This window comes from Pteropus alecto, unplaced genomic scaffold (genome assembly GCF_000325575.1).
Source record: "Pteropus alecto unplaced genomic scaffold, ASM32557v1 scaffold67, whole genome shotgun sequence".
Lineage (NCBI taxonomy): Eukaryota > Metazoa > Chordata > Mammalia > Chiroptera > Pteropodidae > Pteropus > Pteropus alecto.
Window position 1 is genome coordinate 3,473,413 of NW_006441061.1, and position 16,902 is coordinate 3,490,314.

The 16,902-nt window shown below is 47.6% G+C and overlaps 1 protein-coding gene across 4 annotated transcripts in view; it reads left to right on the forward strand.

Annotated features, from left to right (window-relative positions):
* The window catches only part of GARNL3 (GTPase activating Rap/RanGAP domain like 3), a 110,836-nt gene that overhangs the window by 61,098 nt on the left and 32,836 nt on the right, over window positions 1-16,902 (forward strand). For all 4 annotated transcript variants that reach the window (XR_001517446.1, XM_006917977.2, XM_006917979.1 and 1 more), the window contains 8 exons: window positions 406-432; window positions 6,067-6,142; window positions 6,837-6,935; window positions 8,948-9,051; window positions 11,518-11,626; window positions 13,215-13,260; window positions 14,065-14,171; window positions 15,931-16,046. Coding sequence is in view for 3 of the 4 variants with exons in the window: in XM_006917977.2 (XP_006918039.1) it covers window positions 406-432; window positions 6,067-6,142; window positions 6,837-6,935; window positions 8,948-9,051; window positions 11,518-11,626; window positions 13,215-13,260; window positions 14,065-14,171; window positions 15,931-16,046 (684 nt within the window). In the remaining variant the exon portion in view is untranslated. The remainder of the gene's footprint in view (window positions 1-405; window positions 433-6,066; window positions 6,143-6,836; window positions 6,936-8,947; window positions 9,052-11,517; window positions 11,627-13,214; window positions 13,261-14,064; window positions 14,172-15,930; window positions 16,047-16,902) is intronic.

The window sequence follows — 16,902 nt, forward strand, 5'->3', positions numbered from 1 at the left end:
ATAAAGAAGGCGTCTCTCCGCCAAGTGGGAAGGTGGCTGATGCTATTTAAAAACGTTAAATCTCTGTTTCTGACTACTTTACTGTAGCAACATTTTTCTTGGCCAAAATCTTTCCAGAAGCAATGTGTGATAAGCTAGCTTTAAATGGATAGAGAAATCTAGGTGTCCGTGGGTTTCTTCCCACTGCTGTGCGCCATCTTTGTTTTTAGATAGTGGCGGTATCACATGACTTTCCAAAATGACCAGGTCTTTTATAAAAATCCATAGCGCTAAATTTGAATTTTAAAAGCACTTTGGGGGCGGGGCGGGGGGCGGGGAGGAAGTAGTATAAACTTCAGTAAACTGAAGCTTGGCTTTCACAGAAGGTCAAAGCATGGACATAACTTTTCAAACTTTATTTGATAGGACTTGCTGGTTCTGGAAGAACAAGAGGTGAGTAATTTTATGAGCTCTCAGTCCCTGCTGTGCTCTGCCTCCATGTTTATAAATGTGCTTCTCCCTTCTCCATGAAAACAACCTTTTCCTTTAGTCAAACCCCTGCATGGATTTGCACAGTGTGAGTCTATTATCACTGAAAGACGTTACTGACTGGTTTCTCAAGGTATATTTCAGAATTGTCTATGCAGCTAGTTATAAAGAGATAAAAGCCATCAAGCTACTTAAATCTGGCTTAGAAATATTCACATTTTAATCTCACGATCAGGGTAATGAGGTTTTGATTTTCCTTAAATTAAAGACAAGGCGTTTGCACTTTATTACACACTCCATTGTGACGGGATGTCATATCTATTTGTGTGTTTCTAGTCCCCGTTGCCTCACTTAAAAAATGTATTGGGTTTTCTAAGTACATAACTAACACAGGGACGTATCCAAAATATTATAAATAGGCGTTGAGTAAATAGAGGCTGGTTCGTAGCTACTGTGCCTCTCAGTAAATATCACTCACCCAGTTGCTCAGGCCAAATTTGGAAAAATCCTTAACACGTCTTTTTCTTTCATACCCCCTATCTCATCCATCAGTACATCCTGTTGACCCTTCTTCAGACTACACCCCTAAATCAAACATTTCTCAGTGCTTCCGCCACGACCGTGCCAGTTTGTTGGCACCAGCCCATCACCTCACGCCCGGACTCTGCAGTGTCTCTGACTCTTCTCCCTGCTTCCGCTCTTGCCTTCTGTTCTCGTTTTTCTACGGTGTCCACATGGTCCTTTTAAAACCTGTCGAATCAGGTCGTCCCTAGGCTCAAAACACCAGCGGCTTCCCTTCCCTCTCAAAGTAAAGCCCAGCGTCCCTATCATGGCCTGCTGGGGCCCGCGTGACCCGGCTCACACTACTCTCCATCCTGTCCCTATCGACTGAGACTTACTCCACCTTCTCAGCAAGAGCCTACTGTTCCCATCGCCGGGATGCTCTTCCCCGGATGTCCTCAGGGGTCACGCTCTTAGCCGATTAGGATATCTGCTCAGAGAGGCCTTCGCCGATCACCCTAAAATGGCATATGCCTCTCACCCGCTCCTGCACGGCTCTGCTTCCCTTCTTAGCGCATGTGTCTTCGTTCATTTATTTATTTATCTGTTGCCCCCACTAGACGGTAGGTACCACGAGAACGGGGACTCGCTTGGTTTTGTCCCCCGCTGTAACCTCATATCCTGAAATGGTGCAGATAGAGAGCACAGAGTAAATATTTGTTGGTGGACTAAGTGAATTCTGTATTGATTGAATGGATTATGAGATATTATGATGCCATTAAAAAGAATGAGGTGGACCTTTATTTACTGGCTTAGAAAGATTTCCATGACATAATGTTTATTGGAAAAAAGAAGCAAAGATTGATACGTATATTCATTTGTTCATTCATTCATTCATTCATTCAACAAATATTGAGCTCTTACTGTGTGTGTGCCATGTACTGTTTGAGGCATTGGGGACACACTAATGAACAAGACAGGGTCCCTTCTTCATGGTGGGTAAGACAAACTAAACAGGTAAACCAACAAACATAAACATGGTGCTATCGATAGCCCCATGAGATCTGAAGAGAGTATAATGAGGTAAGTGAAAGAGAGTAAGGTTTTCTAGAATGAGCAAATGGGGAAGGTTTCTCTGAGGCAGTGACGTCTCAGCTGATTCCTGAACGTGGCGGTGGGAGCTGATCAGCTGTACCCCGGAGCGTTGGCGGGAGAGTCTGCGGGCCGGGCAGTGGAGGCGTAGGCTGGGACGCAGCAGGGAGCGGGCAAAGGGAGACATCTGCGTTTTCATCTGTATATTATCCATGTGTGAATCATGCTTGTTGCTAAAGAAATCATGAACTCCATGTGTAATTTGTAAGAGGCAAAGAAGAAAAGTAATACACATGTCTGGTAAACATTTGAAAAACACAGAAATGCACAGAAGATAAAAGGAAAACGTCACCTACAATCACAGAGAAAACTAATATTAGTATAGTATCACGTTTTGCTATCAGTTTTATATTTTATATAAAACTAGAATTATACCATGTATCGTGTTTATGCCTCACAATCACTCTACTCGTTAATTTACAGAGATTTATGGAGCACCCACAGAGTGCTTGCTTGCCCACGCCTGTGGTGGCAAACGAACAATCCAGACCCGGCCTGAGAGCCGTGAGGCCAGGGCTCAGCTATTTAATGCCGCCAGCTTCTCAGCCGGGAGCATTTATCCCAACTCTGCCCAATCATAGTGATTAGCGATCAGCTGCAAAGATGGGCAGGGAACAGGTTAATAAAGAACTCTAGCGACGTTCCCGCAAGGCTTTCTGTTTGGCAAAGTATTGTCTGTCTCCTGAAACCCAAGTTTGGTTCACTGCATAGAGAGGCGCCCCCAGGAGAGGACGTGGCTCCGAGGTGTGATATACACGAAGCGGCTGAGAGACGTGTGGGGACACGTGGATCTCGGAAATATGGAGGCACCGCCTAAACCAGGGTCACGAGGAACCAGGGGTGTCCAGTTTGAGTCAAGCCATCATTTCTTGACCCCAAAAGATTCTTCTGGAATCATTAGGACTTTAATTTACCCTCATACTTCACTTTCCTCAGAAGAAATAGAATTCCTAGCATACTATAAATTCCCAAGAATGTGACTGAGTATACATTGGTTTATAATCATGTTGAATTTTGTCTCAAAATTTAGAGCTTAAATGTTAGATAATAATTAAACAATCTCGGAAAAAAATAAAGATGCTGTTTTCTGTGTGCAGTTTAAGTATTCAAAATCTAATCCCAGTTTTGTGAAGTAACATATACATGTTACAAAATTTGTGATAAGGCGATCATAAATGTCACCTTAAATCATTTCAATAAAAAGGACAGATGGTTTCTTTATTAAATTAAAAGACCCATATCAGTAAGAATTACAGATATGAGCTTATCTCTATCTACAGTGAGCGTCTGAGCAGGACTTAAGAAACCAGTCCCCATGGATGCCCTCTACCAGTCAGTCACCTCAGAGGGCCCAGGTCTGATCCTCCTCCGTCCCCCAAGTTCCAGCAGCCAGCCTCATGAGGCACTAATGAGGTTAGGGCGAGTGGTTTGTTAAAACATGATCCGCGATGGTTAGACATCCCCAAATCAAACCAGCCCCTCTTAAAAACTGTCTTCTTCCAAAATATTATCCATTGTATCGAGTGATACCTTGATTTCTAGAGATAAGTGGAAGCTCTGTTAGTGTCCAGCGTCATCTGGGAAGTCCTAGAAACGAAATTTCCTAAATGACGCCCTGTAAGTAATTTCAAGTACTTCACAAGGCCTTGCAACACCGGTCTTTCTGGGGTCTCCACCTGAAGCAGGAGGGGTCCTCAGCCAAGGGGACAGGTAGCATGATGCCAATCGCAGAGCAGCCCCACGAAAGCTTTGAAAAGCTTCGGCCAGTGATCAGGCAGCAGTGGGCCCCATTTCTGCTTGTCACTCTCAGCGTCACTCGACTGAAAACCACCCTAGGAAGACTGTGCCATGGCGCTGGAAAGAGCAGCTTCGGTCCTGCCATTCACGCAGTGCCAGCCTGGGGCAAGTCTCGCCTTCCCTGGGCTTCAGGCGTCCTGTCTGTAACGTGAACGTGCGGATTCGGGGGGCTTAGGGCCCCTCTGGTTCCACAGGCTGTTAGTTCACAGTTCATGGCCCCCATGACAGACCTGGACCTTCTTTCTACCCTTGGCTTGCGAGCCAGCAGCGCAGCCGGGCCTCATCCTGGGCCTCCTGACACTCTGCTGTTTGTTCCTCTCATCCAGTGATTCTCAGAGCGGGGTCCCTAGGCCACAGCATCAGCATCACATGGGAGCGTGTCAGAAATACAGACCCTTGGGCCCCCCACTCCCAGTACAACTGAACTGGAAACTCTGGGAACAGAGCCCAGCCCCCTTTATTTTAACAAGCTTTCCAGGGGATTCCGATGCCTGGCCAAGTTTGAGAACTAGTGTTTTAGTCTCTACACTGTTGTCCTAAGAGAGTCACCTGTCAGACCCCAAACTACTATCGGTGCTGAGAATGGAAGAGGTGCCGGAGTCCTGGGGACGTGTGATTGCTGTCATTTCCAAAATAGACAAAGAGGTGATTGTTTGGAGGCAGCTTCTGAAATAAGTTGTACCTGACCAGCTATGTTCCTTTTCTTATTTATTCTGCACATGATTACGCCATGAATATTTATTAATCCTGTCCCGTATAGCCAGCACTGTGATGGGCCCTGGAGATTCCATGGAAAGTAAGATTCATATGATCCTTCCTTCATGGGACCTGTATTCAATGGTGGAAACAAATATTCAAGTTTAATCAAAGAATTGCAGAGTGCTACTAAGAAAACAAACAAGGGGCTATGACAGAGGATAACAGTTGGGGGAGGGTGGCATTTGAGCTGAGACCTATGTGGAGAAGTCCCGGCTGTAGAAAGGGCTCCAGGTGGAGGGTCAGCTTGGGAGTGTCCCCTTGCTCTGTGTAGAAAACCACCATATAGAAAAACCACTGTTCATGATGGGTGTGCATCTGTCCCTCAGGTGTGTTGGGGACAAGGACATGTTTGGAAGCGCAGCCTTAGACCTTTAGATTTTCATAGTCTTAATCCTGCCAGATCCAGCTGTCCTGAAGCCTGGCATTCTGCCCTGTCCCCACCTCTGACCCACCGGCCAATGCTCTAAGCAAAGCACCTTTGTCCTTGTCTGTGTCTTTACTGACCACCAGGAATCCCCCCATGTGGTAGTGGATCAACCAGCCTTGCAAAGTTTGAGTCTCTTCCAACCTCAGATTTTATTATTATTATTATTATGAAATACTTCAAGAATACAAAAAAAAATAGAGAATAATATAATGAAGACCTGTGAACATAGTATCTGGCTTAGAAAAACATATATATCAAAAAATACAGTTGAGCTCCTGATCCCATTCCCCCTTCTTCTACAGAAGCTACTACCTTGCACTGGGTGTTTATTATTCCCATGGGATCCGATTTTAATTCAGTGTTTAAAGTAGAAGACAGCAGACTGACCATTTGTACTAGCTAATTCTTGATTGCCTTCCCTTCCCCCCCATATCTGTTTTGTAAATTTCTGAGCTTAAATGTCTTTAGGAATTGAGTGGAAGGGTGAGCTTTTAGAATAACTTGCCTACAGTTTTCATTTCTGTTTCTGAAAGTCAACAGGTATCAACCTCAGAGTGTCGTGTTGAGTTTCAAATCACACTGAGCTCTCTGTGTGCCAACTGGGGTCATCGGAAGATGGTGCCGGTCCAGGGAGTCCCATGGGCTACTTATGTTGAGCTCTGTTCTGCAGAAGCGTGGGCCTGGCATCCTGCAGGCGCCATTAGCAACGAACAACATTACAAATGAACTAACTCACATAAAAGCGTAGAGATTGACCTGTAAACTGAGGCAATCTATAAAAATAAAGGAATGATTGTTGTTAATATGGGTCCAAATTGAGCTGGAGGGGAGGGAGGAATCCCCTAGTGTCCATCCTGGTCACCTGGCAGTTTTCCTAAATATTCACGACCAGCACATCTCATAACCGTGCACGCTTTGATGATAAAATGAAAGTCACCACCTTTTGTTGTCTTGTCGTAAAGGGCTCTGTGAATTTCAAGTTCGGGGTTCTTTTTGCCAAAGACGGGCAGCTCACTGATGACGAGATGTTCAGCAATGGTGAGTGTCCTCACCTCTCTTCCGCTGATGGAGACCCCGCTCTGCTTCCCCGCGCTTTCAACGATCTAAACTGATCTTGCCAGTTGCCTTGGAGTCTTTAATACAAAGAAATAGCCAGCAGTTTTATGAAACTTGGGGCAGATTTTCAGGGTAAATGTTGTAGGGCAGATGTCGCCCAGTTTCGTTCATTTGATAAATATTGATTGGTGACCTAATTTGTACCAGGCACTGGCCCCAGAGATGCAGTCTAACTGGAAAATTACATGGGATTTGAAGAATTTGGTTCTACGCAGTCTCAGTAGCAGAGGAAGATTCTTCGCTGTGATTTTTAGGGTTAAGAGAATTACAAGATAGTGCCATTTTCCTGTTATTTAGCACCTTTCATGTTAAATTCCTGTTGATTATTAATGAAAACAGTAGTGATATTTTCATTTTACAAAACTAAACACCCGGGACCCCCATCGGGCAGGGGTGAGGTTGGTTGGTCTGATTTTGTAGTTTTCTTTTCCTTGGATTCCTGGGAATTGTGGCCCCGCCCACATGGGCTCCAGGAAAAAGGAAGCGTGACTTCAATCTCCCTCCCACCACATACATCTGCAGAGCCTCGCTAACTTTCAAGCGACTTCAGCGCATAGTTAGAAAATGAGGACTTGTTGGTACCATACTCTCTTCACACTTTTACATCTCCCTACAGAAATCGGAAGTGACGCTTTTCAAAAATTTTTAAACCTCCTGGGTGACACGATCACTCTAAAGGGCTGGACAGGCTACCGTGGAGGTCTGGACACCAAAAGTAAGCTGGCCTCTCGATTCGTTCTGTTGTCGTTTGTACCGCTTTTGTCATTATCCCGATCTGTATTTGAATGTGGTACCCAAGATGGAGGAAGGGATGGACTAAGAGGATTAGAGGGGATTGGAGATTCACACCCAGGCTGACATGGGGCCCCTGGACACATGTGGTGGCTCCATTGAGCTTTGCCAGACTACATCAGCCCTCACAGCCCCTAGGAGTGGCAGAAGTCATGGTCTGCCCGTGAATTCTGAGCGTAGAGCATCTTCATATGCCAGGACTGTGTGAGGCTTGGGCGATACAGCGATGGATTAACCAACGTGGTCCCTGCCTTCCGGTCCAGTGGACGCACAGACATTCAGCAGATACTTATCAGATAGCTTAGTACTAAGTACTTGGATGAAGTAAGAAGAAAACATACAGCGTGCCATGGGGGCATTTTAACTAATCTGGGGAATCAGACCCAGGAGGCTTCCCAGAGGGTGTGATGAGTGGGAATAATTTGAGTATCTTGAAGGGAGAAGAGAATTCTAAGCAGGGAAGCGTGTGAAGCCTCCAAGGCAGGAAAGAGCATGATATGTTCTAGAAACTAAGAGAATACCTTAGTTTGTGCCCAGCGGGAGCAGAGGGACTTGGAGGAAGGGGGAAGGTGATCCCACAGGGACTTTGAAATCATATTAATGATGTTGGATCTTATTCTAAATGGAATCGCTGTCACTAAGGGGTTTTAAGTAGGGGCATGACGGGATCGGATCGCACCTCTGAGCAGAACATGCTGGCTGCCGGGGGGAGAAGGGGCCGCTGGTAGTTAGGAGGCTGTTGGCACAGTCCAAGCAGGAGACGATGATGATAGCCTCCCCTGGGAGTGGCGGGGAGGACAGAGGAGGACACCTGGGTTTCTGCCCCTGGCAGCTGGGCGGGTGGTGGCTCAGACTGGGAACACCTGAGGGGAAGCGGTGTGGGGGAGGGAGTCTGAGGAGTGAAGATAAGTAAGATCACGAGTTTAGATTTGGAGTCGCTGATGCTCTCACAATTGTGTAGCATTTCTGGTTTTCCCTGTGCCTTCACTTCCGTCGATTTATTTGCTCTTCACGGTCGGTCCTTGAGGTGAGCCGGGCGGGGGATGCAAGGCTCATTTGCCCTAAATTTGACAGGCTTCAAATCCGGGTACCTCTCCCCTCTGGGAGCCTCAGCTCTCCGCCAGCCCACGTTGGCATCCGTTCACAGATTCTGAGGACGGAAAGGTTAGGCGATTTGTGAGAACTGCACCTTGACGACTTCATTGGCAGGTGCAGGGATGAAGTATTTGGCCCCAGGTGTCAGGTCCCAGCCTCACCCCGACAAGCTCCACGTGCACATGGTGAATCCGGGAATGCCTGCACATGCATTCATCCCGTCACCAACCCTCAGCCTCTCTCTTACCTTCAAAACCACCATCCATTGAACCGTTGCTATGGCCAGGCACTCTGCTCAGCACTTTAGAGGGAGAATCTGGTAAACATCCCAAAGAGTTAGATACGATTTTCATCTCCTTTTTCAAATTAAGGAACTGAGGCACAGAGAAAGATGACTTGTCTAAAGGAACATAGCTAATGAGAACTCGAATCCAGGTCCACCTGACTCCAAAGCATTTTGCCAGTGTTATATTCCTTCTGTTTTGTGGACATGATCGTTATTTGCATGTCACCTTGTGTTAATTTTGTCCTGTACACCAGCAGTAACCAGATGGCAAGGAATCGAAGCATGTTCTCCTTGTCAGCCCAGACTTCTCATGACCTCCTCCGCCGTGGGGTGAGGCGTGCATCAGACAGCAGGCGAGCTTAGAAGGGGAGGAAGAGGTCTCCCCACGTGGGCAGGATCCTTAGTGCTGCTTCCCCTGAGATGGATAATCCAGAATGAGCTTTGGGGCTGTAGTGACTATGTACTCCACCACCACCCCCCATCCACACATAGAACTGTTTCCTTCCAGTCCCAGAATTCTCTGCACCCGCAAAATGCATGCTTGTGTTTTACAGATGATACCACAGGGATACGTTCGGTGTATACCGTGTACCAAGGGCACGAGATCATGTTTCACGTGTCCACCATGTTGCCGTACTCCAAAGAGAACAAACAGCAGGTACGTGTGAACACACAGACCTTTGAACCGTGAGCTCGATGCGGAGAAAGCATCGTTAGGATTCATGGAATTAGAGAGGAATGTGTCAACACTTGAGCTGCTCTGCAAGTGCCGGTTTAGGGACATCGTTGACAGTCTGTGTATTTGAACTTTCCACAAGCCTTAGGAAGAACGACCCTCACTGACAAAGGGTCAGAGGCATAGTGCACATGCATGTCTGTGTGTGAACGTGTCGGTGTATTTGCATGTGTGCGAGTGTGGTTCTGTGGACTCCCAAGAGGCTGTTTTGCATATGCGTTGCCTTTTCTCTGTGACTCCTCTCAAGGTGCCTTGTGTCTTGTCAAAATGAGATTATCCGGGACATAAAATAAGTGGATCCTGAGTCATGGTTTGGCAGGTGCTGTTCAGGTTAGTGCAGGAGCGTAACACCGAGTGTCTCCGTGGGCTGTGCCACATCGGGGAAAAAACTGCCTGAGACACTCCTCACCCACCCTGGGGACTTGGCCATTTCCAGGGGAAAATTTTTCTATTTGATGGAATTCAGACTTAACAAAGATACGTGCTGCTGGGTTTTGAAGGATTTGGGAGGAGGAGCAGTTCATTTAACTTTTTATTATATTCTTATCCAGTTTTTACACATCGAAGGCATCTGTATGAATATATGTCACGAACGTGAATGAACAGTTCAGCAAAGATTTGTGAGAAATATGAACTTAGAGAGGGTACGTGATGGGGCTAAAAAGGCTTTTTTCTGAGCATTTGTAATTCTTATTTCAAGAAGGGGGAAAGACACAAGGCAGATCGGTGGACTAAATGTGGTGTCACAGTCGAGGCTGTGAAGGCGCTTTGGGGACATGGCGGGGAGGGGCGGGAAGAGCTGGTTCTGTTTGACGGATCGGGGCCTGGGGTGAGGAGCTGGTGGATCATCTTCCCGGCAGTGGAGACCCGCTGGAGGTTGTAAGCTTGTTCTGGCTTCAGACTAACTCGGAAAAAGACAGGTGGAAGCAGGAAGTGCCTGGGCTTTGACAATCAGAACTTGTCTTTATTACCAGGAAGATGCTGCAGGTGGGAAGAGAGACAAAGTGCAGGAGGCTAGTGATCCTTAACAATGCCTGCTCCTGGGAGAGCAGACAAGGACCACTAACCTGCACCTCTCTCTGTCCCTGCCGTGGTCTCCCGGGGGCCTAAGGCAACAGTGCAAAAGTCAGAGGCTAGCCCGGCTCATAAAATCTTGGTGGCCTTTTGACATCTGGAACACTAGGGGACTAGTCCGAGCCCCTCCCAAGTCTGACGTCAAGAAACAAACTCACGAAGCTTTTGCAGGTTCTGGCACCACAGGAACTTCTTCCGTCTCTCTCCTTCCTCCATCGCCAAACCACAAAGGAGGGGGGCGTCGCTGGCTCCTCTCTGTGGCCTTCTTAACACCCTGTGACGTCCGGCACCGCCGACTGGCTCCCAGCGCTCCGGACCCGGACGGCAGCGCCCCGTGCCAGACGAAAGCACAGGCCCCGATCAGCCACATCTGCGCCCCGTCCCAGCTCGGCCACGAGCCGGCTCCATGGTCTCGCACACGTTTTGTGCGTCACCTCATCCCGGGGCTCAGTTCTTGGTCCTCTTCTCTTTTCCTTCTGCCCTCACTCACTCTCTCGATGATCTCATCTAGTTTCGTGCTTTTAAATAGCTTCTCTATTCCAACGATACCCAGACTTCTATCTCCACCCAGCTCCCTCTCTGAACCTCAGACTCAGTGGGCCAAATCCAGCGTTCTGCCTGTTTGGTTAAAGAAATGTCATTAGAACACAGGCGGGCCCGCTCATTTATGTATTATAAATTGTCCATTTATGTGTCGTCCACTCATTTGGAGCTGCTTTCGTAACAGCAGAGCCACATGGTTGCGAAGAGATAATAGGATCTTCAAAGCCGAAAATATTGACTGTCTGGCCCTTTACGGAAAAAAAAAAAAAAAAATTGCTGACCGCAAGTCTAGGAGATCATTTTGGAAAGGTCAGCTGGGGTTAGAGTAGACAAGGCCATTGTTTTCACGAAGCATAGGCTTCAGAACCGGCCAAGGCTATTTCTAAATATGTGCATGTTTGGGCCCCACCCCGAGGGAATTCTGAGGTAACGCCTCTTCTTCGGGGGCCTCGAATGCTGGGCCCAGGCGTTGAAGAGGGAGTAAGAGTGGACACAATCGCAGCAGTAGAAAGGAAAGAATGGAGGCAGGTGGGCTCGTTAGGAGGCTTCTGCAGCAGGGCAGACGAGGGGGTGCAGGCCTGGACTGGGGGAGGACCGCCAGGAGGTGGACAGGCGAGCCAGGAGGCGGGCGGCTGGCGAAACGTGGGAGGCAAGAAGTCAAAGATGACGGACGTCCGGGGCTCCGTGGTCGTTCTGGTTGGTCGTTCTGTGTTCGTCCTTTCACTCCGTGACCCTGTGTGTCTCAGTGACGTTATCTGTGCTTACGTCCAGGTGGAAAGGAAGCGCCACATCGGGAACGATATCGTCACCATCGTGTTCCAGGAAGGAGAGGAGCCTTCTCCCGCCTTTAAGCCTTCCATGATCCGCTCCCACTTTACACGTATCCTGGGCCTCTGTGGACGCTCCAGCGCGGCGGGCGGTGGGTCAGCCTCCCTGGACCCAAAATGCCCCTCAGACCGAGCGTCGTTAACTGACTTCCATGTTTTCACTGTGTTGCTTTGCTCGATGCTTAGGCCCCCCGTGTGCGATCTGTTTTTTCCTCAGCGTTGCTCCCTCCTCGCCTGCATTCCTTACGCCAAGGGATGGATTAATCCCCAGAGAATTCTTGACTTCTGACATCTCTCCCCTTCCCCCAGGGAGTCTATGAAACAGGAAATGAATTAGAAGAACCTGGGGAGTGAATCCTCGGAGAAATTTGCAATAGTTATGAAAACGTGCAGGTAAAGGCGAAAAGCCAAAATGCTCTTTCTTTGTTGATTCTAAGCGCGACTCATCCATGGCTGCTGCCTGGCCATCTCTTGAAATTTGAGAAACCGTAGAGTCGATCGTGTTTTTCCTCATCGCGATCCCTGGTTAGCTCATACTGCCGGCCAAGTGCTGCTCAAGTTCTCTGTACTGTCCAGGCTCAGCCCAGGCACACGGGTGTGCAACAGGAGCATGGCCTGTCGCTCCGGGTGACAGTGAAACCCAAGCCCGGTGCCTCTACAGGTTGTACATACTTAGTACAAGGCACTTTCAGAATAAATTCTGGTCTAGTTCTTCACGTTCCCTGCCATCTCCAGTAAAAACGTGGGAAGACAGGACCTCATGACTCGCTGCACCTGGAAGAAAGTCAGATTAACATGTCCCGTTTTCTGCAGAGGTTCTTGTAGGACAGAAAACTTCTTCAGGTAAAGTGCAGGAGAGGGGTGGTGACACTCTAAGTGACTGAGGAGTAGTCATCGTTTTTAGAATATCCTTTGCTTATACACTTCAGACTTGGGGCTTGGCGCATTTGTGCCTAGAAAGAGACAAGCAGAGTCTTCCGCCGATTCTAGACATGGACACGCTTGGAGGAATTGATGGTTTTCTAGCCGTAACTAAGGAAAGCTGGGGCGGGGAGATGGCAGGAGGGAGGAGGAGTGGGAGAAAGAAAGAAAAGCTGGCCGGAGGTGTGGTACTATTTTAACTCAGTGTGCCCGACACAAGCAAAGTAGATTCTATAGAGAATATAGAATCCGCATTCCCCCAGCTACACTGGCTTGTTTGGGTTTGTTTGGCCTACCAAAGCCAGAAGGAGAGAGAGGGAAGGTGTACAGTGGAAACATTTAAATTGCTCTTCTCTTCAAAATGTGTGAGATGAAATCTATGACTAATTTTCTATTGGGATCTTTGTGTTTCTCAGCAAGGGAATTTCTCTTTTTGGCTTTGTTGGCTGTTTTGTGGCTTAAGAGCTGTATTTATATTGCTTTCCTGTCAGATTTGGAGATTTAAGTCTTCCCCCAAAGGATGAGCACACAGAGGTTGAACCTGTGTCTTCCTGGGCTGTCTCTTTCAAAGAAGTCAAGGTGCCATCTCAACCTAAGGGTGACAGGTGCCCTGATCACCAACGGCGGGTTTGGGATGATCCTTTACAAGGGATTTTCAAAGCATAGCCGTTGACTGTGAGCGTCGGGGTCGTTGATTAATTTCCTTAACCATCACTGCAGATATTTTTGCCTTAGTGAGGTATGATCAACAAAATGACAATTACAGGTAGGCAGTGACCTTATCTCGATTGCTCGTTCCAATCCTGATGTTTACTTGTTAATTTTGCATTCATTTTACGAGACTCCTGATGTAGGTATTCCTCAATTGATTTGATGTGTCCTCACCTTATAGAACTTTCTTCAAGGCCACCATTTCTTCAGGAAAAACATGTTCTGTACACTGTCGCTCTGTGCAGTCAACACGGAGTCAGAGTTAGCTTGGAATTTTGTCCGCTACAAGGGGCACAAATTTGATCTGTTTGATCTTGACCAGAGTACCCCTTTCCTAGGCTACCTCCTTGCCTGTTTACCCCTTTTCTTCTCAAAAACGAATCTGTTAAGAGATGTCACGACATTGTGAAAAGAGCGTTGAGCCAAATAGATGCAGTTAGAATCCCAACTCTGTCACTTATTAACTCTGAGGCTTTGCAAAGAGTGTTTATCTTCTCAGAGCCTGAAGAATGAAGGTGATGGTACTGCCTGGGCAGGCTGGTGAGAATCAGTCGATGCTGGTCTGACTTACCAAGCATCGGGTGCTCAGTGGTGGCCTTCGCTGTTACCCCTGGGGTGCCCGACCCCGCCCACGTCTGGTGGGTTGGGCCACGAAGGGTACAGGAAGACCTGACTTCTGCCCTAAAGTACTTACTAGGAGTGCCACATGGTGGCCGAGGCTCTGGGAGCCCAGAGAAGGCACCTCCTGTGAAACGAACGTTCCTAACACATCGCATAGGCAACTGGACAAATTCAAGGTCTAAATGCTGCTGACCTCTAAAGAAAAAAAACAAGTAATTCTGAAATGTTCTCTACGTAGGCTGAAAATATTTTCGGAAGAAAGCGTACCACTCTTTGGCCCACCCTTGCCATCCCCGCCGGTGTTTACAGACCACCAGGAATTCAGGGACTTTTTGCTAGTAAAACGTAAGTTCTGCTTTGAAATGTTTTTGCAACTGAGTCTGCCTCAGAATACATGTCTTCAAATTCGCCCAGGATGCCACATAAGAAAATATCATTGGTTAAGCATCGATTCCATTGCATGGGCTGTTAATGCTTCACGTGAAACGTATTTAGTTTTCTGGTAGTGATGTGTGGGTTTTCCCGTGTCCTCATCCGAATCTACCATCTTTCTCACCTTCAAGAGAGGGTCTTGAAGCCTGAGGCTTAAGAGGTAAGCAGTCTCTGCGGGGGGCCCGTAGCGGGGAATGACCACACAGGCATTTGTCCTTTAGCTGTGGCTTAGAGATCGCTCAGCAACACTAAGGACCCAAGTTCTTAGTAGAATCCATTGATTTCAATGGAGCCGGTCAGCAGAGCAACTTTCTTCGGCGGCTTGGGCGAAAAGAGGTGAAGGGTTCAGTTGATCTACAGTTATAGATTTGCCAGGCAGGTATAGTGGAAGAAGATGAGGCTAAAGGGGTTGCAGAGGGTGCATTGAAGTAACAGAGCATGGAGCCAGGGAGGGCCAGAGGGGGCGATGGACAGAGAGAGGAGGTAGGAGTCAAGGATCAGCGTCCCTTTGAATCCCAAAGCAGATGCAGGAGGGAGGACGTGAGCCCGGTGGAGAACTCTAAGATGACAGGAAGTGGCGTTTCGACAAAATTCTGATCTTTCCCCTGATTTGGCCACAACAAGTCATTCAAACAAAAAATTCCCAGTCACAGAATTAGAGAATATAATACACATGCTAGAGAAAATAATAGACGTGCATAGTTTAAATTCCTTAAGAGATGTCTTGCCACAGATAAACCCAGCTTGTCCCCAGAACACAGATGCTACCCAGGAAACGTCCCTAAGAAGTTCATTTCCAGCCTATGAACACTGGCCTTCCTTTGGCTGTCTGTATAAATAATAGTTACTAATAGCTAATTTATCCGGTTTGGTATGCCTAGCACTGGGCTAACTCTTCATATATATTACATCATTTAAAAGTTTATGACTCTCATAAGGAAATATGGTTATATCCATTTTACAAGGTAGAAAACTGAAGCCCCAAGAAGCTAATTTGCTTAGGAACACAGGGATAGCAGCAGAGCTGGGATTCAAACCCTGACTGTCTCGACTTCAAGCTCCTAACCTCTATGGCACACCTTGCGTGCTGTGCTCTAATGTGTAACTGGACCTTCCACTTTATTGACGCTGTCTGTTGCCCACTAAACCCCCAGCTTTTTTTCTTCCCAGAAGAAACTTCCATTAGGCTAAGAATCTCAGTACTCTGCTGACACAGTTGTTATTTTTTCTAACAATAAGCAACAAATATATATATTTAATCTTATCGAATGGCATCCTAGTGTTTTAGCCATGTGTTGGATGGGTGGAAGGATGAGTGAGTAGGTGGGTGGGTGGGTGGATGGATGGATGGATGGGCGAACAGGTGGGTGGGTGGGTGGATTGAATGGGTAGAATGGTAGATGGGGGCAGGTTGGGTGTATCCTGGGTCTTGAAGTAATTATATACACCCTCTGCTCAGGAAGCTTACAGTCCAACAGGAAAGGTAACATAGACATACCCAAGGACTATTGATTTGCATAAGGAAATGTATAGATTTTAAGTGTCCTTCCATGAAGGAAGGGTAATTACCTATGGTGATACCAGTATTAGGAAGGGGGATGGTGGTCACTATGATGAGTTTCCTCATGAATGTTAATATGTGTAACTCTCTTTATAACTGGATTTATTTTAGTGATTAATGGTGAAAAAGCCACTTTGGAAACCCCAACGTTTGCCCAGAAACGTCGACGTACCCTGGATATGCTGATTCGATCATTATACCAGGATTTGATGCCAGATCTGCATAAGGTAACCCTGGGTTCACGGTCTGGTTTGAGAGCATAGTCTTAGTGAGGAGTCCTGGTTAGGAGAACATAGGAGTCGCCTGGATCCTTGCTGTCAAGACAGGACTGCGGCCACCATGGCTGATGTGCTGCCATTGTTACCGTGACAAGGAGGGACGGTGACCGTCCATACACAGGAATGTGATTTTCATTAGTCGAGGCGCAGGCTAGGGGCACGCACGTCCGTCAGGAACCCCTGCAGCGCTGGCGAGCGCTTTGGGGGGCGGCCGTTCTTGTGCTATACCTCTCAGCGTTACCAGTGCCACAGAGCTGGTGGACAGGCCAAAGCGGGGATCGTGGAGAGAGACTGGGTGCTTTTCAAGGTTTTCTGGAGATTTACTGGCCAGCCCCGCAATCAGGCACTGAAACAAACGTTTACATTTCGTGAAAATCCACTTTGTGCCACACACTCCCCCGGCTGGCTGATGGGACATCCACATCTCTGCGACCGAGCGCCCCTCCTGAGGAACTCAGTGCCTCACAGGGCACCCATGTTCCCTGGAGGTGTCCAGACACAGTGTGAGACCACCAGACCTCAGGGGACTCGTTAACACTGGGTGAAGTCATCACCGTTTAGAAGCATTGCTCTCAGTTAATTGGGAAGCACAGAACAAATTCGTAAACTCCAGCAAAACGCATTGCTAATGACGTGTGTAAATAAACGGAGTATTGGGTGTCAGGAGCTTGCCCAGGGGAGATGAGGATTATCAGAATGACCTAGTCCCTTCCCTTCAGCACAGCGACCGCCACCCTTCTGTAGGTTGCCCTTGACTCTCGACTGGTCAGCACACCCTAGCTACGCACAGGAACTGGGCCGAGCT